We start from the raw sequence: 25,063 nt of genomic DNA, 5'->3' as shown, positions 1-25,063 counted from the left end.
GACAAATTGTGCCTTAAACAGCCAAGAATCTCCATCAAATAAGAGCGCGATATTATTATTTTTTCGCCGCTGCACGCGTCCCGTCAGGTGGCAAAATATACCTCTCGCGCTCGGAATTAACATAAATCAGCGCGCTCATCTCGTTTGTAAGGGTAATTGCAGTCTCGCATTCTAAACCGTGTCAAATTCGATCGGATGTCACACTCTGCTAGTGTAATAAATCAAGACGGCCTCGTTGCTTGTGAAATTATCCAATACCTGAGCACAACTCCAGTCCCACGTTGGCGTCTCTCTCCGGTCCTCCCGGGATCCAGCGACGTTCTTGCGGTCCCGTGCAACCGAGGCTCTTCTCCGAGCTCCGGATTACTCTCACGCGTGTATGGGAGGGGCCTACGAGCGGAGGGGGGACTCCTAGTCTGAGCATGTGCGGCGGGGTAGACACCAATGTATGCCCAGACGCGCATTATGTCATTTTTGTTGAAATAGTGCCATTATTCAATAGCATTAGCGTGTAACTCAACATAATTCTACTCTTGCAGTATTATAATCAGAGGCTACTGTCCATCTCATCAGCACCATGGACAGCGGCAGTGTACATTTCTAACTTGCCACTAGGGAGACAAACTAAGCAGAGACTGTGAAATGATGGGTAAAACTACTGAGGAAAAAACGCCTGAGGCCTGCAATTCTCTGCCATAACAAACAATGCTGTGAATCATGAGGATAATTTAATCAGTAAAAAAAGGAATTGGCCTGAACTTAACATTTTCTTAACGCAATGAAAGGCACGTTGTCTGCGACTGGAAGTTCAGAGCTAGGATAAGCTAGTGCTGAACCCAGAAAAAACACAGCTAGATGGCTTTTTCAGATTGAAGTCATATTTTCACCTAGGGCGTTGGCGTCAAAGGTGACGAAACACATTTAAAAGATGCATTTAAGTTGCCCAAGATCACAGACGTGCATCTGACGCATATAAATTAGCAACACAGAATTCTGCTCATTTTACTCCTCTATTTCTTTCAAAGTTCATTTTTATTAATTTCATAGATTTGTGAAGTAAGGCAGGGATATTTCAGCAATTTCTCAGCATGATGTGTGTTGAGATCTAGTCAGTCATCCAGCAGGCCAGGCTGGGCAATGAGCTGAAATCAGATATGGAATCCTCCAAAGGAGTGCTAGTGTCTAAAAAAAAAAAAACGTCCCAGAGTGCACTGGGCGTGGTAAGCTACGCCATGTAGATAAACGTGTTAATGTCCGTCTCATCCCGTTTAATGTACTTCTGTTCTATCAGCCACTCGATCTGCTCTTTGATCATCTTTTTCTGGGGAAGAAACATGTTCTTTAGGATCTCCACCAGCTCCGTCTGAAGCTGGGCATTGCTGATCCTCTTCCTCATCTTCATAATCTGAATGATAGCTTCCTGTACAGAGTGAAGAAGGAGGAGGAGTTTGGTGACAAATGAGGTTTCCTTCAGTGTTAGCATGTCTGAGAAATGTCTAGACTTTAATGTTTCTCATGCTTTTATAGTAGACAAGTAGAAACTGCAAGCATATGAATATCTTTACAAAACGTAAAAAAATGAAACGGGTAAGTTGGACCAGATGGTACCCAGAAAACATCCTTCAAAACCATTTGAAAAACATCTGAGGATGCACCTCATGAAATCACTATATAATTCCCATACCTGTATCAGTGTTTGCTTACTTCACTATTATTCTAAAATGTGGAAAATAATGTAATAAAGAATCTAACACATACACACGTTGGGTTTCCATGTTTTAGGGGTTTTTTTTAATAATGATTTTTATACTGTACAAACTGTATATTCTAACACTACGCCATACCATATGATGTATAAGATGCTTTCATCATGGGGACCAAGGTGAACATTTGGTCCCCACAACATAGGATTTACCAGGACCAATGCCAACCATCCATCCATCCATCCATCCATCCATCCATCCAGACAGACAGACAGACAGACAGACAGAAAGACAGATAGACAGATAGATAGATAGATAGATAGATAGATAGATAGATAGATAGATAGATAGATAGATAGAAGTGTCAGTAATAGATTCAATAACTCCAATACCTGAGTGCGTAGTATCCTAAGTTGCACGATGCCCTCATTTTCTTCTTCACGCATTCTCTCTGTGGTGAGTTGTAATCGACCAATCAAATTGATCTTCCCTCTTTTCTGGACCTTTGAGTTTTTTCTGTGCAGAAAAGATTATTTCATTGAACAGAGCTCTGTTAAACATGCAATTAAGAAAAATATAGTAGTCCAGCAATATTTGTAATTAACAGATAACCTTTTATGTATACACCATTAAATACCATTCAAAAGTTTGGGGCCAGTAAGATTTTTGTTTACCAAATTGTTCTTTTTTTTCAGCAAGGGTAGTTTTAAATTGATCAAAAATGACAATAAATACTTTTTACATTATATTTAAAATCAATGTTGTTCTTTTGAACGTTGTTCATCAAAGAATCCTGAAAAAAATAAAATCCACAAAAATATGAAGCAGCATAAGTAGAAAATAGTTATTTTAAATTGTAATAATGTGTCATATTCACTGTATTTTTGATCAAATAAATATAAGTATAAATAGAAATATAATATGATAAGCATAAGAAACTTATTGACCCCAATCGTTTAAACGGTAGTGCATGAAATGTGATGATATACTTTCTAATATGATTCATTAACACACAATTTGTAGTATTGTTGAATCATCAAATGCGAACAGAGATGAGTGTCCTTACATTAAAGAAAACTCTTGATTGATGTAAAATACAGAGCCTTCCGCGAAGTCTTTAGGAGAGCCCACCACAGGTTCATAAGACAGCACCTGACGCTTTAGTTTGGGGAAAGCTACAAGAGACTATAGATGTAAAAACAACAACAAACAACCAAAAAAAGGTTAGGCAGTACTCAGCAACCAAAAGTCAATGTCATATCAGATCCCTTCATTTTCATTCCACAGGATCAGACCATGTTCATCCCATTGCTAACAGTGAATTGTTTTAAGGGAAATGTCATCAAAATAAAGACTTTACCCAGAGGGTCCGGCGCAGCTCAGCGTCTGGAAGTTCTGTGGCTAATTTCAGATTCTCAAAGCTGATCCTCTCTCTTGGCCTTTGGTTCCAGGCAAACAGCACAGCTAACTGGAAAGTCGTAACTTCTAAATCATACTGCCCAACTTCATTCTTGAATGTGATCTAGGGATAGAAGAGATGTTACCTTGACATGAAGGACCTCTATAAAATGTCAAATTTGAGACAGAATCTCCAAATCCAGTGTAGTCTGACATTTCAAAGACTAAATTAAAGTTTACAGCAACACAGTTCACAGTAGCACAACTTGTGAGCATCAAAGTTCAGCAGTTTTTTCAAGGGCTGTAACCAGAAGTCCCACTCAATAACTAGAAAATGGCCAAATTGTTCATCCCCAAAATGTTTTAAAAGTTAGCCTATATTTTTAGGCTGGTCTACCTCATCACTAATCAATGTCAAAATGATTGCGATGGCCAATCCAATCAAAGAAGGCGGGCCTTAATGTTCACAGAAGACGAGTGTGAATTCCAACACAATGCTTTAGTTTTAACGGTGCAAGTGAGCATGGTAAGATGCAAGTAGCAAAACATTCAATATTATTTAAATGTTCAAGGACCGACAGTAATGTCCAATGATGCAAACTACTCAACTTTTTCATGAAACTTCACTGTTTTGAATGATTCATGTAATTCATAACAGAATGTGACGAGACAAATAACATTTTGACATAGACATACGAATAAGAGTGAATGTGCGCATTTTTTAAATAAAATATAATTTCCAAATAGTTTAATTTGATAACATCACAACTACAACTGGACCTAGAACTTCTTTCGCTGTTCTTATTTCTTATTCTTTTTTGCCTTTATAGTCTTCATGGAAAACTTCTGGTTTTGGCTCTCCTCTTTTTCACAGGAAGTAGAGCATGCCGTTATGCAAAGGGCTTAAGCTGAAGATGCCACTCACAATGCCATTGGACATCAGATGGTGCCAGTGTAATTTTCTGCCACTGTGATTTTTCTTGTAAAACTCCTCGACTTCAGGAATGAGATCTTCTAGTTCGGTGGGCAAAGATACAAACACTTTCTCTGAACTCCGAGACCATGCTCCCGCATTCAAGATCTTTATATTGACAGAGTCGGCTATAGTGTCAAGACATAAATAAAAATTAGTTTGAATGTACAACAAAACAGTTCAGAATAGAGGCCTGCACTCCCGCGGGACCCAACGCAACAGAGTGCGGCGCGGGACAAGATTTGATGGCCGAATGTGGGTGCGGGCAGTTAGATACTCATATGTGTGTGGGCAAGGCTTAGTCTTCCCCTGTTTGCTGCTACTTCTGATCACTTTTAGAGGGAAAAGCTGCCCATAACTGCATGGTGTAGTTTTCTCCATAGTAATAGCATATTGGTGAAACAGATTTGGCAAGCGATCCAGTACATATCTGTCTTTGTGCTCTGGAGAGCGTCAAAGGTTTCTATTTACAATAGGGCTGCACCCGAATATTCGAATATTCATTCGGTGCGTTGGTATTCGATTTGAAAATTTGACATTCGAATATTCTTTTTTGTTTTCTTTTTTTTTTGGCGTGAGCGTTTTTATTTCGGCTCCCATGTTAACAGGTTGGAGTTTGCACACTGCCTGCGTGAGACACGCGTCTCAGGCGTGGCTCGACCCACGCGGAAAACGCGTGCATGCTAGAAATAGAACCGACGCCTAAAAGGGTTCCAGCAACGTGTTTTCTGGCTAGAGCGCAGAACAGAGGAGTTTGTATGGACAGAAGTGCATGCCTGAGCTTGTGTTTTGGGTTAAGCTGCGTTGCTTTGACATTGTGGAAAATAGAATAATAGAAACAAAATGTATTAGCCTTTTTACCCGTTATTATCAATCTAAATTAATCTCGTTTTTAATTTAACTTAATTTCGTTTTTCTTTATTTAAATTTCGCTTTTTCTTTATTTAAAATTCATTTTTTCTTTATTTAAATTTCGTTTTTTCTTTATTTAAATCTACCCTTTACTGTGTCAGTAATTTGTTAGTCAGAAAAAATATTAGACTACCTTAAAAATATTGCTTAATTTAACAGACCTGTGTTGTGTGCGTTTTATAGCACTAGTGCAGCGTTCCGTTCTCGGAGCATATAAGCCCTGCCCACGTGAGGCAAGCCGCTTCCCGCTCACGCTGTTCTGTAGTTTACTAAAAGTTTATTAATCCTGAATGTGTCGCGTCTCGCATGTCTATCTATATTGCACCAAATGCAACACTGCACTCCCTTGTGAAGTTGATTGGATGAACGGTTCTCGAAATAATCAAAATGCAAACGGACATACCGACACATAGAGATTCCTGCCTTTATTAGAGAGAAGAAAATGTTCAGCACCCTCTCTCCGAAGCTTCGAATATTCTATGTTCATTACTACCGAAGCTTCGAAGCTCAAAAAATGGTATTCGGTCCAGCCCTAATTTACAACACATTTTTGCAGCGTTGAGTAAATCTCCAACATATCTGTTGATTTCTTGAACGCAATGGCCAATCAGAGGTGTTTAAGTTAGTCAGAATCCACTTACCACTCAAAAAGTTTTTGTTCAGTGCTGAGTTCTGCACGCTCACGAATCCTCTCATTATAACAAAGTGTAGACATTATGAGAGATTCATTGTGCAGTCAGCTTAATTGATTATAACGTAACTTTGTGAGATTGTGATGAACTAAAATGAGCTTTTTAGTGATTATAAAGGGAGCGCTCTTTGTGCGCTTTCTGCAATGCTAATCACACATGTAGTAGCCTATACTGTACCTGCTTTTCTGTTCAAATTAACAGTGGTTTGTGAATGTAGATGCTTTAATAACAAATAATATATCTGGAGTGTTTATGCTGAGTTGTGTAGGTTGTTGCTAGGTGGCCAAACTTGAAATTATTTCATGGATGTACTGAAAAAATCTGTTTACTTTTACCTGAGGACTTTTGTGGGCGGTAGTGGGACAAAACATGAATGTTGCGGGTAGGAGTGAGAGAAGGTAACATTTTTGCAGGAGCGGAGACCTCTAATTCAGAAGCATCATAAGACAGTCATATCTGACCTGGTAATGCAAGTTTGTTGTGTTTATGCATTTCTTTGAAGGATTGATTTAAGTCTTCTGATACTTTGATGTCCTGGAACATTCTGGCGAGCTTGTTCACGTAATCTGCTGGCATACCAACCTCCTGTACAGACACAAAAGTCACTCGATAGAGATTCACAAAAAAGTCTTTCATCAATAATTACAATCGCGCTCTCAATTCCTCTTACCCTGAGCCACTCCACCATGTTCTCTTCAATCTCACTGTCTGCAGAAATGTCAAGAATAAGCCTGCGAGTCAAGTGTGCTTTGTGGTACCTCATGAAGACATCTTTGTTCTGAACATACTTTAGAACCAAGAGCTGTAATCAGGAGATAAAAAGAAATAATTAACACATTGCATTTGATTTGGCAGTTGTGAAGAGAGACGTGCAAAAAACACTGCCACAATAAAATACAAATATTTAGTGGACACTCCACCTACTCACTCACCACTTCCTTCAGCTTGGCCTCTATTTCCTCTGATGTGAGTTTCTTGCTCAGTGGAGTCTTTCTAAGGAGCATATCACAGTAATTGGCCAGCAGTTCTGGGCATTTGGACTCTGGTTGTGTTTTTAGACCCCCACTGCAAATAAAGGACAAATAATTCAAACCAAAACTACAGTAATTCAAATATATCCCAGATCTACAGATAAAAAAAAGCACTTTTTCCAAAAGATATATATGTATATATTGAGATGTCTTACCCTTTCTGTTTTAAAGGGAGCTCTAGTTTAAATATTGTTGCGTCATTCACTACTGCTTTGTATGCCTGCGTAAACATGCATGTATAATATGGTAATAAATAATAATGAAAAATGGAAATCACCTCCTCTCAACTTCACTTTTCAACATGTGAAAAAAAGATACACTATTTTGGGGTCAGTAAGATTTTTTGGTCACACTTTAGTTTAGGGTCCAATTCTCACTATTACTAAGATAACTAAGATAATTACTAAGATTTTTGCCTCAAAAACTCCTAATTACTGCTTATTAATAGTTAGTGAAGGAGTTGTTAAGTCTAGGTGTTGGGTAGGATTAAAGGGATAGTTCACTTTGAAATTAAATTTTGGTATGTTTTAGCTTACCTCAAGGGCATCCAAGATGTAGGTGTCTTTTTTTCCGCAGTAGTTTCAATTTTGATATTTTTAGGTCAAACCGTTCTTGTCTGTCAGTCATATAATGCAGGTCTATGGTCACTGTCTCAAAGAGCATGCACAGAGTCCAAATTAAAACAATTCCCCATCGTAAGTACACATTGATGGCCTAAGACACGAAACGAGCGGTTTGTGTGAGAAAACGAACAGTATTTATATCGTTTTTACCTCTTATACACAGCCACGTCCAAGTGATCTGAGGGCGCGCACGCATCCTGGTGTGTGACATGTACGCAGACTGGTGCATAGATATATACACAAGATGTTGCCTTGTCTACGGCAGTTCATTGGACCGAATGTCTTTAAGGCGACATCTAGTGTATATATCTATGCACCAGTCTGCGTACACGTCACACACCAGGATGCGCGCGCGCCCTCAAATCACTTGGACGTGGCTGTGTATAAGAGGTAAAAACGATATAAATACTGTTCGTTTTCTCACACAAACCGCTTGTTTTGGATGATGGGGAATTGTTTTAATTTGGACTCTGTGCATGCTCTTTGAGACAGTGACCATAGACCTGCATTATATGACTGACAGACAAGAACGGTTTGACCTAAAAATATCAAAATTGAAACTACTGCGGAAAAAAAGACACCTACATCTTGGATGCCCTTGAGGTAAGCTAAAACATACCAAAATTTAATTTCAAAGTGAACTATCCCTTTAAGGGATGTAGAATATGGTCTTGCAGAATAAGCAGATTTTTTATTTTTTATTTGACAAAGCTGAATTTTCAGCATCATTAATTCAGTCTTCAGTGTCACATGATCCTTCAGAAATTATTATAATATGCTGATTTGATGCTCAAGAAATATTTCTTATTACTATCAATGATGAAAACAGTTGAGCTGCCTAATATTTTGGGGTAAACCTTGATACACTTTTTGTTCAGGATTCTTTGATGAATAAAAAAAAAAAACATAAGAACAATATTTATTTAAAATAGAAATTTAAACGCATACTTGCTGCATAAAAGTACTATTTTTTTTTTAATCTCACTGACCCCGCCTTTAGTAGTGTATATTTTTCATACCTATAGATTATATGAATATATTGTATTATTATTTTGTCCAATAAAAATTAAAATATATTTTTAATAACATTAATACATTTTATTTTCCTGTGAAGTCTTTAACAGTGAATGGTTTGGATTTCTTGAGACTTACTTTATCCCTGGCTGTTAGGAAACGTGGGTCATCTTGGAATGCATCCTTAACTAATTTACTAAAGCGGTTAAACAATGTTAGGAGTTGCTCGACATATTTTTCAGAGTCCTGCAAAAATAAAACATCAATAAGTCATAAAGAGCATTAATTAAGAATTTTGAGAAACAGTTTGGAGCCATATTATGCATTTTAGGGATGTGTGCCACGATTAATTTCCATAATTTTATAACGACTAGTCGATGAAACCCCCAGATGACAGTCAAAAACAGTTTGTATCAGCAATCCATTTATCAAACAGTCAAATCCCATACTGAATTCACTGAAAAATAGATCAAAAAAATGTATTTGCTGTTATATGACAGGAAGCTCACGCTCCAGACCGACATGACTATTTGCCGAGGCTTTGGATTACAGGTAATAATGCTGTAAATAATGTTCAGTTTCTTGCACAGACTGATCGTTTCACTCCATAAGACCTCAATATATCGTCTGGAGCCACTGGTATTCATTTTGTTTTGCCTGTATATGTTTTTTTGACTCTCACAGTGATGGTAGCTGTCGACTTGCATTATATGAATCATCAAGGACTATGGTTTCAGCTAAAAATCTTCTTTACTGTTCTACTGAAGAAGAAAAAAAGACACCTACATCTTGGATGACCTAAAGGGGTGATTAAATTAATAGAACATTTTAATTTTTGGGTAAACTATCCCTTTAATGAACTTTAGACAATATAGACATATGTATTAAAATCAACTGAATCACAGGCAGTTCAGGACCAGTAAGTACAAGCTTAATAATATTTACAGAATTCCTAAAATAAAAAGTCAGCCCATGTCAAGCTACTGCATGCACCCACCGCTTGCACATCTGTGTTTGAATGTAGCCTTTGTAAAAATATAAAGCAAAGCATAAATTTGCAAAAAAAACCTAGTATTTCCAATGTCGACTAGCAGCAGCGGTTTCGTTTAGTAGACTAGTCCCACACATCCCCAAAGCATATGCATAAAAATAATCATACAAATTCATAAACAATGATTGAAAAAAATGAATGACTTCTTAGATCATTCAGTGATTGCCTAACAGCAACTGGACTTGTGTAAAGGATCCATGATGCAACTGCAGCTACTGTCTCTACTCACTGAGGTAATGGTCTCCGCTGTGGCCACCATATCAGCCAGACCTGCATTCAAGATATGATCCTCCAGGTCCTTCAGCATAGGCTCAATCCCACTGGGCACTTTGTCCATCAGCGAGAACATGAGGTGCAGCTCTGTATGGAAACACACCAACCGCAGAACAAACACACTTCAATTACATTAAAACATACTGAAACAGTAAAAGAAAAACATGAAGTTCATGTCTATGGAGCTCTAATGCCAAAATACACATGAATTAAACCAAGTATTCCTGATGCAATCTGCAAAAATGTGGGATTTCCTTCCCTTTACATGTAACTGTTGTATGCTGTTGTGTTTGTTTACAGTGTAAATGGGTTGGTGGATTAGCACACAAACAACACAGATGGTGAGATGGGTGGGGAGGTGTTGGCAAGATATAGATGGGAACTGGGTCCCATTGCCAACCTGAACTTGCTGAGCCTTTGGTGCCAGAGCTCCTGCCGTACTCACTCTCTGTCTCGTTCCGCTTGATCATTCCCGGACATTCGGCCAGGATCGTCTCTTTGAACGACGTCACCAGCGCATTCACACAACACTCCATTAGCTGAATGAACGCAAAAGGCACAAACTGAGCAACCGATGTTAGTATGCGAAAAAGACAAGTGCGCACTACACGCAGAGCATTATTTAATAATGCGGCACACCACAGGGTCTTGTTTTGGAGCATTATTGGAGCACGGAACACTCACTGCCTGGACGGAGTTACATTCACGTCTGGTTTCCAGATACCGAAGTGCACGCTTCTCCTCTTCTCTTAACTTGCCATCTGCCTGTCAATCAAAAGCGTCAACTGGGATAAGAAACTCTCAAATATTTTGACACATAATTATGACAATTCAGAAATGTGCTGTGATTTACCGTTCATACACATAAATGCTTGTTAAACAAACCATCAGAGTAGAAAGCTGTAGTGTCAACTAGAGTTGTCAAGATACTGGAACTTCAATATAACACCTTGAGAAATATTGATGTTCTATACCATTTTTGACAATACAGGAAAAAAACTGCAACAACATTAAGGGTATAAAACCTGAACAGTTGAGAAAATACTTTGACTATGGTCAAAAGTACATTATCAACTGAAACTCAAAATCAAGATATCCAGTTGCTCTGATTATATAATAATAATAATAATAATAATAAAAAATTCTAAAATTATTTCAAAGACAGAATTACACTACTATAATACAACTGCATTGTTAAATAAATAAATATATTTCATAATACGTATATTAGTATATTAAAATTTTACTTTACATAAAGCATTTCCTTACTTGTAAGAGTTAAAGAGATATCATTTCTCAGTGCTGTTATCGTTATGGTATGGAATTGGAATCTGCTACTCTTTTATATTTAGAATTTTTTTTAGAATGTATAGTTCTCGTCCTTGGTGTGAACGGGCCTTAAAGGGGTGGTATAATTTTCACAAGATGTAAATTAAGTCTTTGATGTCCCCAGAGTGTGTATGTGAAGTTTTAGCTCAAAATGACAACATGTAGAATGCAACAGGACATTTCTGAATGGTTAGTTGATGAATTTAGGTAGCTTATGTGTAGTTATCTTCTATTAGTATATTCTGTCTTGATAATCTATAAATGGCGTTCCCGGGGGGAGGGGTTTATGTAAATTTTAGGGTTTGTGATGTCACTAACCCGGGAGGAATATCTTGTAGTCCCTACCAGCCGTTTGTTGTAGTCCTTAAAAAACGATTTCTTTAAAAGCAAATATATTCCTTTGCTTTGAACTTTGAGCTTCGTAACTTTACAGATGTTGTTTATGCTCAAACAGCAACATTACACAATAACTAAAGTTAAAAAAGTGTAATCAAGCACCCCTTTAAGACGCTGAAAACACAGAATCATGAGCTGCTTGAGTGTAAGGGTGTGTTCACACTTGTAGTTCGGTTCACTTGGTTCATTTGGTCTGGACCAATTAAAAACATTTAGTCCTGGTTCGCTTAGCGTTCAGATTGGCATTTTTAACACACAACCTAAATGGGTCAGCTTTTATTACGTATTACCTATTTTGAGATAGAATTTACCAAACATCCAAAACAATGCTGTGTGCTGGGCTAAATGCACTCGTACGTGCTTAGCCTACATATGATGGTATTATGACCTGCTGAGAACTTGTGAAGAGCTTATAAAATGTGTAAAGTAGTCAAAACAGCGTCAGGAATCCCTAAGTAACTCACACAAACGAAGATCTCCTGGAGAAGCGGTTCTGATGCCTGTACTGAACTGTGATGGGCAACTTCACGACTATAGGCCAATTCACAACAAACAGACAAATGCCAAACAAATTAGAATTTCATGAAAAATAACTGTCATGTTCACACTGTCCCAACAGACAGAGACAAACGCTGATTGAACATGTTCAGTCAGATGAAAACAATCCCCAACCAATGCCAACAGAGGTAACACACTGATCCAACAAAACCCAACAAACTGGTTTGTTGGTATGCTTGAGCATTCTGTACTTTATAGGGTTTAGTTTAGTTTGTTTACATTTCTTTGGTCCATGCTGTGTTCATATATCGTTTGAACCGCTCCAGAGTTCATTTGGAAGCGGACCGAGACCACTTTTTGTTTGGTGCACACCAAACAAAAAGATGGCAACGTTCACGCTTACTCAAATGAACCGCACTAACAGAGCAATCGCAACAAGGTTCGTTTTATTAGAAACAAACATGCCAAGTGAGAACACACCCTAAAAGAACACAGTGATGCTTTCAAAAATCCCGCAACTGACTATATAAATGAATAAAACCATTTCAAATATTCAGAATCGATATGTTATTTTTGACAACACTAGTGTCATTCAGATTTTTCAAGTTTAGGCAGGAGAGCAGTTTAAAAATACACTCACATATTTCATATAGTTCTGAACGCCGTTCTGTTGCAGATAGGAGGGTGCTTGTGTCTTGTAGAACCTCTCTGTGGAATCCAGATATGCCTTCTCAAAATTCTCTCTATAGATCTGGAGCTTGTCGTCAGCGTTGGAACACAAATTCACTGCGAGACAGAGCAAAAGACAAGAGTGTCCATCAGGAGAGGTCCATCTAGACAGAACCCGAGTGGCTTAGCATTATGATAGCTTTACCATATGACTCGCGCACTCCGATGACAAGCTGAGAGTCGAACGCTTCTCCTAATCTCTCAGCATGGACCAGTTTCATGGCACTGTCCTGGAGCCGGTTCTTTATATTACAGAAAATAGACTCGTTCCATGTGTCTAGCATAAGCTTTAGCAAAAAAATAAGGAAACAATTGATTAGGATAGATGTGCATCTTAATGTTGCGCATGTATTGTTACAATAATAACAACTGCATTTAAGTGATAATATAGATTGATAATATAGAAACCACCTTTCTAACAATACTGTCTTCAACACTGGACTTCTTATTGCTCCCCTGGTTGCCCAGCAGGGTGATCTCTAACTTGCAGAAGGGCTTAGGTAGAATATCACACTGTGTGAAGAACTTCCTCCACTCCACAATGTAGGCTTTAAGCAAAGCCGTGTCATCCTGGTGACTGAGTACTCGCTGAAGTAGATCAGAAAGAGACTCAGCATGCATTGATTACAGGACTGGGATTTCTTCAGAGATATTTAAATATGATCTTCACTTTACTATAGTAGGTGCAAAAGTTGTATACAGTACGTACTGCCTGTGCTTGCTTGATGAATTCTAGGATGTCTTCTTTCAGTGCCTGGTGAATTTTTGCCGGGCCTTTGTCGTCCCATAAACACACTGCATGGACGTCTCTGCAAGTCAAACACAGTATCAAGAGATGATCTAAAATCAGATTCAACTCATTGTGCAACAATCTAACCTATGCTGTTAGTTCAAGTTGATATTATTGCAGTGACAATCAGACCCAAAAAAGCACCATTAGATAAATAAATAAAAGTCTGGATGTACAGTACACTGACTTGTTGATATTTATGTCAGGCCAGACTATGTCACATCGAAGGCAACTTACGAGAACAAATCGAACCACTGCTGCTTAGTAACTGACTCCTGACGGAGTAACTTCAAAACAATGGGCCGCATCAAATCCCATTTGTCTTCAAACTGCAGGGAGCCTTTATTCTGAGAAAGGAGATCCAGGACAATAAACAGTTCTTTAAAAATATGTTGTGTGTTTTATGGATTTAAAAACATTACATTTCATTAATTTTACATTCTAGCAAAAATGTAAAACACTAACAGAAGGCACAGTGCAATATAATATGTGTAGATAGATTATTACAGCTTTATCATGCAATATAATAAATGTAGATGGATTATTACAGCTTTATCATTAGAGACCAGAGGCACCAGGTGAGCTTCGAGCTTAACATAAACCAGATATGCACAGGCTGAATTATATGGCATTTAAATGATTCACTTTTGGTTTGAAATTTTATTCAAGAAAAAAATATATCTATATTTTACATCGTCGTGATTCACACAATGCAGTCCCATGATAGCAGGTAGTTTTATGACTGTAAATTGTGCAGTGAGGAGAGACATCCTAGAATAGAGCTCTGAAACCTAAACATTAATAGCTCAAAACCTCCCGAGCTGCAATGAACAACTCGAACAACGTAGTTTCAAATGAACGCGTCATATTTAGCGATCTAATTAGAAGCCCACAGTCACCGGCTCATAGGATCGCTGTCATAACCCTGTGGGAGACGCAAACGATGCAAAATATTCTCACATTGTGGGACCTCCTACCTTCAATAAATTAGACGTCGCCATGTTTCTTCAACTTGAACCCCGTGTAATCTCGCGATGTTTGAGAAGGTTTGGTTGCTAGGGAGCATTGCGACAGACTGCATCAGCAGCACTGTGTGATCCTGCTGTGCTGTTTATATGCATTTAAGATATATAAGAGCAGTTTATGCTTACATATTTTGTCTATTCTGTACATACTAATTTACACCATAGACTGCTAGAATTTATTTTGTTATATTGTTTTTATCATCATGCCATGAGAAAAACATTTGATAAACAAGGAATATTGACATTTAATCTAGCAGGGTCAAACAAACTGTCCTGTCCTTGGTGATAATCTGGACTGGAGTCGGCATGCCTGATTGAAGGACAAGATGAGTTCTTTCCCATAACAATCTGAAGGCCGACCAGCTGCAACTGTAGTTGATATAGACTCGTTTTGAAATCACAATTCTCATTAATCGTTGATAGAAATAAATGTAACGTCTCAGTTAAACATGGCGTTTTAACTATTTATCTTTAAAATAACTTTTCTGATCGATGTGATACCCATTACGTTCATTGCACACAACTTCCGTGTGTGCTGCCATTGGTCACAATTTAAGAAAGATGAAGCTCCAATTGGCTGTTTGGGGAAATAGGCGGGGCCTTAAGGTGACCGAGCGCATTTATGATTTCTCGCCTTCATGGAGAGATGATGATTCTGTGGTTGTTGGATTTTATCTGATTATTCGTCAATTTCGGACATGTCGGATCAGTTATAATCAGGTACTTAACAGACCCTTGGTTTTATTCTTTTACTTGTAAACACGTGCCGTTGTGTTTTTGTAGCGTAGCTAATAGCATGGCTAACTCTGAAGAAGGTGAGACTGTTTGCGCTATCAAGCTACAAAGCTTCTAGAAAGACTAAAATGCAAACGAATTCATTTTTATTTCTATGAATAGTTCACCCTATTTTGATTTCGGTGGTCAAGAAATAGTTTGGTCTATTCAAAATTTGTCTAAAATGCCTCACAGGTCGCCACGTGCTCTGAGTAGTGCCGCATTACAACCATCACAGCTTCAGATGTTCCGCATTTGTGGCTGAAGTGCTAGTCTGCATAGCTATGTAAACAACAGTGCTATTCAGTCAAACTTTAGACCAATTTATTATAATTTTTTTCGGCTTATGCTGATGTGTTGATTGGGTCTTTATGTAAAATTAATTAAAAGTGAATTGTAATTGCTACATGTTAACCTTTAGTATTTTCAATAATATATATATATATATATTGTTAAGAGGCTGGGTTTTATAGTATATTGTACACTTTTATTTAATTACTTCACGTTGGCGAGTATTAAAAAGGTTAATTTCCTTTTAATTTTTGGTCTATGACCTGTAAGTTAAACAAGGAAAGCTGCTTTTTATTAAAGAGGCCTACTTGAGGTTAGCATTATTGGATATAAATTCCTGAAGAGATTAAGATTATTTTCTCAACTAATAACTAGATGTTACCCAACATCAAAGCCTGTGACTAACATTAAAGTTCTTCATACACTTTCTCTGAATTTTCTAGGTGTGTATGTGAAAAATATGGATCGTGAAGCGGGGGAGGACTCGTGTAGTTATGGAAGGTTGGGAACTCTCAGCCGCTGGAGGAAATTCCTTTGTGGTCCACGGAATCTCACGCTCAAAGATGTGTTTACATGGTATGATTTCTCTTTTATGGTTTGAAAATGTTTTTAAGTGGCAGTCGCCTGCATATTCATGGTAATTCTTTCATAGTAACTTGAGAATTGTGTTTACAGGCAGCTCTTCAAAACTATTGTAATGGGTCAGGCCCTGTCCATGCTGATATGTGGGACGGCAGTTACATGTCAGTATCTGGCAGATGCTGGGGTAGAGACGCCAGTGCTGCAAAGCTTTCTCAATTACGCCTTGCTGTTGCTCACCTATACTTTATTCTTAGCCTTCAGGAGAGGTACGCTGCAGCACACCTTCCCTGCATCGAATCACTCACTCACTGCTTTTGTCAGATGTTTAGAAGGGCAGAATAATGTTACCATAACCATATTTACCATAGCATTGCTCCAGATGTTACATATACATATTTAAGGATTCATGCTGTATGGCCGATCTTGTGGATTAATGCTGCCTTCATATGGCACGCCGTTTTAACATTTAATCATTTAAACCGACTAGTCTCTATTTTCATGCTACTAGTACTTATTTTTTAGATGCATACTTGTATCTATTCCATTAAGTACTAGTACTTATTCATTAGCTACTAGTGCTTATTCTTTAGGTACTAGTGCCTTTTTAAAGATACTAGTTCTTATTTATTAGATACTAGTGCCTATTAAATTGGTACTTATTCATTAGATACTAATACTTATTCATTAGTTACTAGTATTTATTATTAGATACTAGTACTTATTAATTAGATACTAGTACCTATTAAATAGATACTAGTACTCATTCATTAGATACTAGTACTTATTTCGAGAGTGACTAGTAACTATTATTTTGTTACTAGTAACAAATTTTACATTTTTGCCATTGACTTCTATGGGGATCTGTCATTCAGATATCAACTATTCAGTTCTGACTATTATGTATTCCAATTGTGACTAGTACTTATTTATTAGACACTAGTAGTTATTCATTAGGTACTTGTACTTATTTTTTAGATACTAGTACCTATTATTAGATACTAGTATTTATTCAATAAATACTACAGTAGTACTAAGTCATTAGATACTAGTACTTATTCAATAGTACTTATTCATTAGATACTAGTACCTATTAATTATCTACTAGTACTTATTAATTAGCTACTAGTACTTATTAATTAGCTACTAGTACTTATTCAATAGATACTAGTACATATTTATTAGATACTAGTATTTATTCCAAATGTTACGAGTAAGATTTTTTTTATTTTACTAGTAAGATTTTTAATTTAACTCTCCAGTGGCCGTTCTGACTAGTCATAACATAAGACGAGTAAAAAAGCAGTTGTGACTAGTAAAATAAGAATAGTTACTAGTAACAATTACAAAAGATACTAGTGTCTAATAAATAGGTACTTGTATCTAATGAATAAGTACAAGTATCTATTGAATAAGTACTAGTAGCTAATGTATAAGTACTAGTATCTATTTAATAGGTACTTGTATCTAATGGCTTAGTACTAGTATTTATTGAATAAATACTAGTATCTAGTAATAGGTACTAGTATCTAAAAAATAAGTATTAGTACCTAATGAATAACTACTAGTATCTAATATATATATACTAGTCACAATTGGAATACATACTAGTCAGAACTGAATAGTTGATATCTGAAATGACAGATCCCCATAGAAGTCAATGGCAATTTTCTTTATTTGTTACTAGTAACAAAAGAATAATTACTAGTCACTATTGGAATAAGTACTAGTATCTATTTAATAGGTACTAGTTTCTAATGAATAAGTACTAGTAACTAATAAATAAGTACTAGTATCTAATGAATAAGTACTAGTACCTAATAAATAAGAACTAGTCACTATTGGAATAAGTACTAGTATCTAATAAATAAGCACTAGTAGCTAATGAATAAGTACTAGTACTTAATGGAATAGATACTAGTATCTAAAAAATAAGTACTAGTAGCATGAAAATAGATACTAGTAGGTTTTAAAGATTAAATGTTAAAACGGCTTGCCGTAGCCTTCACGTGCTATCGAATATATCATAAATACAAGTTTCCTAGTTAAAAATTGGACATTAACACCCTCAATGGGACGCTAATTATCACTTTGGCTGTAACTCTTTCCATTGATGGGAATTTCCAGCTTTCGGTGTTTTCACTGGGGGGTGCTATGACACATCTTCTGAAAGAGTACAGAATTTCCAGATCAAAACACAGGGGAAGAAGAAGCAGAAACAAACGATATGTAAAATAACACGCTCATCAACATTAAACGGCATATAAATCAAAACGGCCTAATGTTACTGAATGAAATGTCGACCCAGGATGAGCTATAGGACTGTGCAAGCATTACGTGTGTTGATGGACTCGATCGACTCCATCTATGTTTTGATCTTCGTACTGAATCCGATCCAGATGTAGTCTTTGAGCAAAAAGCTGAGAAAATCATGTTTTTGTCAATGTTGCGTTTTTTGGAAACTTACCCACACTGTTGCTAAAAAAAAATGCATGAAGCTAGAATAAAATGTTTTTCTTTTGTTTAAAAACAGAGACTTTATTGCATGTTCAGATATTGATACAACAAAATATTTTGGGGGCCATGAAAATTATGAAAATTGTGAAAATGAAAAAAAAAAATGCCTGCGGTGGCTGGCAACTTAAAAAAAAAAAAAACTTGCAGGGAAAGAGTTAATACAATTTTTCCAATAAATGTGAAAGAATAAACCCGGTGTCTATGACTCCTGTTCTTTTCAACAACAAAGTTCCTGAATGTGACAAGTTCGTAATCATAACTTCAGAAGTAGGACGTTTCTGATAGCATGTGAAGGCAGCATAAAAGTCTTTAAATTATTTATTGAGTCTTCTCAACATCCAAAGTTAAAATGTCTACTCATAAAAACCTCATGTAGTTTTCCTCCAGCGATGCAAGTTAGTACAGAAGATATGCTATAAATATTCTTCAGTTCACAGCTTAGATTAATCCTTTTTACCCCCATAATTTAGGTGAAAGTAATATTGTTCAAATTCTAAAAACAAAGTGGTGGAAGTATTTTCTGATGGCTCTGACGGATGTGCAAGCCAACTATGCTGTTGTAAAGGCATACCAGTTCACTACACTTACAAGTATACAGGTAAGAATACATTCTTTGTACACAGACACACACTTTCTTCTTTGGAGTGTTTGTGGCAAATATAATATAATATCTGTTATGTGTTGCAGCTGCTGGACTGTTTTGTTATCCCGGTTCTGATGGTGCTCTCGTGGATTTTCTTGAAGACTCGCTACAGACCTTTGCATTTTGTAGCTGTGGCCGTGTGCTTGTTTGGGGTCGGGGCGATGGTGGGAGCAGATCTGCTGGCGGGGAGAGACCAAGGCTCAAGTAAGTACTGTACTTTATACTGGGAGGGGGTGTAATCATCTTGACTATGCTTTATTACTACTGTTACAAAAGATAAGATTATATGAAATGAGGACAACTAAGTGAAGAAGATGCATGAAGAATGTATCATAGACTGTATTTTGTCTGTTGCTTGAAATCTTGCACCAAAATAGTTGATCTGTGTCTCTTTCTTGTGCTTTTTCTGTTTCTGTCACTGCAGGTAGTCATGTGTTGTTGGGGGATGGACTAGTGTTGATCAGTGCTGCTCTGTATGCAGTGTCTAACGTCTGTCAGGAATACACTGTGAAAAACCTGAGCAGGGTTGAGTTCCTGGGCATGATGGGGCTCTTTGGGACCCTCATCAGCGGCGTGCAGATGTAAGTTTTATGTCCACCTCCTCTTTTTCAAAGTGAATGGCCACATCACTTTTGAAAAAGAGATGCAATATGTACACTACCGTGCAAAAGTTTGGGGTCAGTACGATTGACAGAAGGACATTTTATAATGTTATAAAAGATTTCCATCTCAAATAAATGCTGTTGTTATTAAAGTGACCCTATTACATTATTTTTAAGGTTCTTAATTTAGTTTTGAATCCAAGGTCAAAAATGTACATGCAACCAAGGTAAAAAAAAAAAAAAATCATAATATACATTGCACATCGCATCATTTCTCAAAGAGTCTGAAAACGGTTTGTCCGAAGACTCCTTTCTGAGAGCCTACTCTGCTCTGATTGGTCAGATGGCCTAGCCTGTTGTGATGGGTCTACTGCTTACAGCATGTGCCAGAAACAAAACGCCTTTTACCAAATTTGAATTTCAGCTCCGGAGGCTTTCCTCTGCGCTTGATACACCGTGATATGAACGATGGCGTTGGTTTCTGGTATCAATTCCAGCGCAAGTTCTCATCATTGGATATGCAGCACTGAAAATGGCGTTTTCTCTGCATGTCTACAACCAGGCTTGGGAGGGTTACTTTAAAAATGTATTCCGTTACAGTTACAAGTTACTTCATAAAAAAAGTATTCAGTAACGTAATCCAAGTACTATAATATGAAAGTAATGTAACTGATAACTTTTGGATTACTTCAAGGTCACGTATATAAATAAAGTCAAGCAAGAAGAAATATTATAAAAAAAAAACTATATTTGCAAAATATACACACCGGCCTGAATATATATTTATGTAAAGGGCTATACAGACATCTAGTGGCTAATTTATGGTATTACAGATTATTTTGTTTTATTTTTAACTAATTTTTTACTAAAAAATAAAAACACAACATTTAAAATGTTTACAATCTACATATTAGTTTATTTTAAAATAGGCCTACATGTTGACTAACGCCGTGATCTTTCTTAATTTGCCTGACTGAACTTGGGGCGTTGGCAGTGGGAGTTCCCCTACGCTACCTAGACAGCGAACATCCCGTTACGTGAGAAAAGATTAAGAAAGGACATTTGGGGTACTAAAAAAGCTACTCTCCTAATTCCTACAAAATAGCAGCGGAATTTCCATGAATTAAAAGCGATTTTACCCGCAGACAGCATCGTTTCTACTAGCAGCAGTGATTCAATCTGCGTCTGAGGAGATTGTAGACAGCTGTTATTTGCGCATGTACCAGAGGGTGGCACACGTGAGTCATTACTGGCAACAGAACCAGGAACTACTGTATAATCAAGCAGCGCTTAATATAGTGTTATTATGCCAAAATACTTATTTGTTTAGTTTTAAATGAAACTATTGTAATCCTGAAAGTATTCCCCCTTTTTTCAAAATGTAACTATAATCTGATTACTACGTTTTTTGACGTAACTGTAACGGATTACAGTTACTGGATTTTTGTATCCTGATTACATAACGCCGTTACATGTATTCCGTTACTCCCCAACCCTGTCTACAACACAAACCAAACTCTTCCAGTCAATGTAGATGTTGTTTGCATGCAGCCAATGAAGACCATAGGCTGGCATTTTGCAAATGTTACGGTACATTTTAGAGTATATTAGTGTTTCCACAAGAATTTTAAGCAGCAGCAACTGTTGACGATAATTGAAAAGAAACATTGATAATGATAAGAAATGTTTTGTGAGGTCCAAATCAACATATTAGAATTATATATATATATTATATTATATATAATATATATATAATATAATATAATTATATTATATATAATATATATATTATATTATAATTCTATTATATATATATATATATATATATATATATATATATATATATATATATATATATATATATATATATATATAATTTTTTTTTTTTTTTTTTTTTAAAGGGTAACTAAACCCCTGGTCAGAGCTTGACTCCACCCACTGGCAATATTTGAAAAATGCCCAGTGGAGAGGGGGCGTGCATCTGAGATGTATCTCTCTGCAGGCAAGGGCGTGGTTAGCTGGTACCCTCTGACGTCAGAGTGTACCACAACTTCCAATAGGAAAATTCAACTGCAGTAGCCACTGTTCAACCTGAAGAGGGCAGCACGTTTTTACACCATATTTAGTAAAATTAAAATACTTTAAACACAAATGTCAAAAACAATACTTGAATCAATGAACAGCTAGCCTGACTTCGTCATACTCATATTCTAGTCAGAATGTGAGTCTGATACTGCTCCATTGAGCTTTGATTATGGGGCGTGTCTCAACCGAACTAGGAAAAAAAAAAACCTCTGCACTCAATTGGACAGACCTACAACCAATCAGAGCAACGGAGTAAATGACGCATGTCCTTCATTCATATTTTCAACCAACAAAATGTCGCGGGCGCGGCTTTCTGTTCCTCTTTTAAAATGAATGCGCTGTCGATATCTTCTATAACAGACGCGATGGCGGAATCTACACATGATGTTTCATAAACAAAGTTCGGGAGGAGCACGTACAAATAATCAATCCAATATCAACTTGTCATCAAACAATACCATGTCTAACGTTACCGAGGAAGCATATTCACTCTGTCAACTTACCTAACACTCCTTGACAGTTTTTCAGCATCCCTCCACCACCCCGAATCCTCACTCTTGTCTTGTTCTCTCACAACCAGGAACACGGGGGGAGTATGGCTACCGAGCCCACAGCCCTCTCCTCGGACAGCACGTCATATACGCATTTATTCTATCTTACTTATTTGTGTGAACTCGTGACATCTCATATAGCCTACGCATTTATTCTATCTGACTTATTTGTAAATGTGAACTCGTGAAATCTCAATTCTCCAGCTGCAGTCATCTTTGTTGTAAACTAATTCAAATCAAGCGCTCTTTGGTGACGTAACCGCAGACCATCTGTCCATCATCGATTAAAGCCCGCCCTGGCAATTTGATTGGCTCGGCCTTCTAGGAGCCGAGCATAATTACTCCTCAATGGATCGAGTCCAGACCGAACTTCCCGACCAAAAAATATTGTGGGCGGGGTTCGGGCTGGCACCCAGGCTAATGAACAGCACTATTAAAGCCCCAATCTTACAGATCATTAACTAAAAAAAAGTTGGTTTAGGGTTTAGTTACCCTTTAAGGATCATGTGACACTGAAGACTGGAGTAATGATGCTGAAAATTCAGTTTTGCTATCTATTCTAATAGAAAACAGTCATTTTAAAGTTTGATTTTTCTCAAAAACATAAATCTTACTGACCCCAAACTTTGAAACATTATTGTAAATCATTAGCCCTAGTTCTTTTTAGGTGAACTGTGCTTTTTATTTTAAAGGGCTATACTTGAATCCAAAGCTATACCTGTCATCAGCTGGAACTGGAGAATATGTGAGTAACTAAGTGTAAAATGTTACTTTCTTTTTTTTTTTTTTACATTGGCTTGAAGATAATATTATCTAGTTAGTTAACTAAATATTTGTATTCTGTAGGCCTGCTCTTTGTTGCGTATACTCTGTGCATGTATGGGCTGTACAGTTTCATGCCTGTCGTAGTGAAGATGACCAGCGCCACTGCTGTAAACCTCTCGCTGCTGACTGCTGACCTCTTCAGCCTCTTCTGTGGCATTTTCCTTTTTCACTACAAGGTGAGTAGAAAGAACACATTTTCTGAAAATCAATAAAAGTGCCAGAAAAAAAAAAGATTACAACATTTCCAATATCTTCGTCTCAGTCCTCATGCTGAAATGATAATTGGCCATGGGTGTTGACATTTTGAGTGTTTGCACCGATTCTTGATATTTCTGTGGATACTATTTTAAGTTTTAAATCTTTTAATGAAGAAGTTTTAGCTTTTAGAGGTTGCTTGATCACACAGATTTATTTTTCTTCTTTCTTCACAGTTCACAGGCCTGTATATCGTGTCTTTTGTGGTGATCACACTTGGTTTCATCATGTTCAACGTCATACCGACCTACACTGGCGATCAGTCGTATGCCATTAATGACGAGGTGTATCATCTTGCTCCATCTGCTGATGTCCAACAAGAGGGAGCCGTAGATCGGCTGCAGAAGGAAGGATCCGATCTGGATCGGACGGCGTCCAATCACAAAGCACATTACAATGGGCACTATTCCCTGACATAAAGCTCTACAGTGTACAGTAATGGATTTCACAGATTGTCTTTAGAAGAGTTTGTATTTTTTGCCAAAGGCAGTGTTTAATTTGTTTTTTTTATGGATTTTAAGTCCACTTCAGTGTGCCTTCAATCTGTATTTTTATATACTCCAATTTGCATATAAATGTTATTTAAATCTGCTGAGTTCACACATTCAAACAAGAAAAAAAATATTTCAGAAAATAATGCACTAATATTTGTACAGTACCACCTTCCAGTATTATTACTTGTATTAACATTCTTTATCTTTGTATAATTCTTGATTTAATACTTTGTTTTTACTTGGATTACAAAGTTATGAAACTGTAGATCGAAAAATAACTTTTCATATTCAACTTGTTAAATGTATTGTTAGTCTTGAACATGTTTTTATGTATGTTTGTATTTTATGTATTATTCACATTTGGAGTTATTTATGACCATTAAAGTGGTTTTATGTTTCATAGTTAATCAGTAATAGTGGTGTTTGTCAAATGTGCTAAGTTGGCTTTACATTATAAAGATTTTGGCTTATAAAACGGATGTTTTCAGACTCCTGGACGATTCACCAGACTCTCAGCCAACCGGCTGCCTTAGAAACTTAGTAATGGTTGGTTATACAATTGTATGAATATACAGTAAAAAAAAAAAAAAGTGGTAACACTTCACAATAAGGTCCCATTAGTTATTGTTAGTCAATGCATTAACATTAATTAGCACTTTGTTGGCTATTTATCTTTACTAATGTTAGTTAATTAAATAAAATAACAGTTCATTGTTGGTTCATGTTAGCTCAGATCCATTAAATGTCGAACAGATACATTTTTTTGTCAAAATTAAATGCTTTATAGATTTATTTTTCATTGTTCATGTTATGAATTCAATGCTGGAGCAGTGGTTTTCAACTTGTTTATTAATTTTTTGGTCTGTTGTCTGAATATTTGAAGGCCCCCCTATATGAAAGCAGAAAGCTATATTGTTGGTAAGATATTATTGGCATTTCTACTGGGATTATGACAAAGCTGCTTGTTTATAATCTTTTTATTAACAGAAACTGGGAGTATTGATATATTA

At 36.8% G+C, this 25,063-nt stretch overlaps 2 protein-coding genes across 8 annotated transcripts; one reads left to right on the top strand and one right to left on the bottom strand.

Annotated features, from left to right (window-relative positions):
• Window positions 1-1,013: 1,013 nt before the first annotated feature.
• On the bottom strand, window positions 1,014-14,971 carry cul5b (cullin 5b). Of its 7 annotated transcripts, none has more exons than XM_081390009.1 (20): window positions 14,748-14,971; window positions 14,390-14,519; window positions 13,650-13,759; window positions 13,332-13,431; window positions 13,034-13,210; window positions 12,768-12,909; window positions 12,534-12,679; window positions 10,355-10,435; window positions 10,071-10,209; window positions 9,627-9,757; window positions 8,485-8,592; window positions 6,865-6,929; window positions 6,611-6,743; window positions 6,349-6,480; window positions 6,140-6,263; window positions 4,027-4,202; window positions 3,064-3,225; window positions 2,770-2,888; window positions 2,096-2,219; window positions 1,014-1,420 (listed from the first exon to the last, which is right to left on the bottom strand). In XM_081390009.1, the coding sequence occupies exons 2-20, from the start codon at window positions 14,411-14,413 to the stop codon at window positions 1,226-1,228; spliced, it is 2,388 nt and encodes a 795-aa protein (XP_081246135.1). In that variant the 5' UTR covers window positions 14,414-14,519; window positions 14,748-14,971; the 3' UTR covers window positions 1,014-1,225. The 7 variants fall into 7 exon arrangements, with proteins under 7 accessions (XP_081246135.1, XP_081246138.1, XP_081246134.1 ...); XM_081390012.1 differs by having other exon boundaries at window positions 10,116-10,209; window positions 14,748-14,964; XM_081390008.1 differs by having other exon boundaries at window positions 14,390-14,971.
• Window positions 14,446-25,035, top strand: slc35f2 (solute carrier family 35 member F2). Its single transcript, XM_081390014.1, has 9 exons — window positions 14,446-15,157; window positions 15,946-16,078; window positions 16,178-16,350; window positions 19,069-19,196; window positions 19,286-19,445; window positions 19,666-19,822; window positions 23,172-23,224; window positions 23,326-23,480; window positions 23,736-25,035. The coding sequence occupies exons 2-9, from the start codon at window positions 15,963-15,965 to the stop codon at window positions 23,976-23,978; spliced, it is 1,185 nt and encodes a 394-aa protein (XP_081246140.1). The 5' UTR covers window positions 14,446-15,157; window positions 15,946-15,962; the 3' UTR covers window positions 23,979-25,035.
• The last annotated feature ends 28 nt before the right edge of the window (window positions 25,036-25,063 follow it).

This window comes from Scardinius erythrophthalmus, assembly GCF_964197995.2.
Source record: "Scardinius erythrophthalmus genome assembly, chromosome: 17".
Taxonomy (NCBI): domain Eukaryota; kingdom Metazoa; phylum Chordata; class Actinopteri; order Cypriniformes; family Leuciscidae; genus Scardinius; species Scardinius erythrophthalmus.
The sequence above is the reverse complement of the archived record's forward strand: the minus strand, read 5'-3'. Positions and strand labels throughout refer to the sequence as shown.

Excerpts from the sequence above, each read along its gene's own strand:
- cul5b (XM_081390007.1), bottom strand. The coding sequence starts at position 14,413 with ATGGCGACGTCTAATTTATTGAAG. Across the intron at positions 12,910-13,033 it reads AAGACAGTATTGTTAGAAAG|CTTATGCTAGACACATGGAA; the intron begins GTGGTTTCTATA and ends TTTTTGCTAAAG. Across the intron at positions 6,930-8,484 it reads TCCTAACAGCCAGGGATAAA|GCATACAAAGCAGTAGTGAA; the intron begins GTAAGTCTCAAG and ends ATGTTTACGCAG.
- slc35f2 (XM_081390014.1), top strand. The coding sequence starts at position 15,963 with ATGGATCGTGAAGCGGGGGAGGACTCGTGTAGTTATGGAAGGTTGGGA. Across the intron at positions 23,225-23,325 it reads CAGCTGGAACTGGAGAATAT|GCCTGCTCTTTGTTGCGTAT; the intron begins GTGAGTAACTAA and ends TGTATTCTGTAG. Across the intron at positions 23,481-23,735 it reads TTTTCCTTTTTCACTACAAG|TTCACAGGCCTGTATATCGT; the intron begins GTGAGTAGAAAG and ends CTTTCTTCACAG.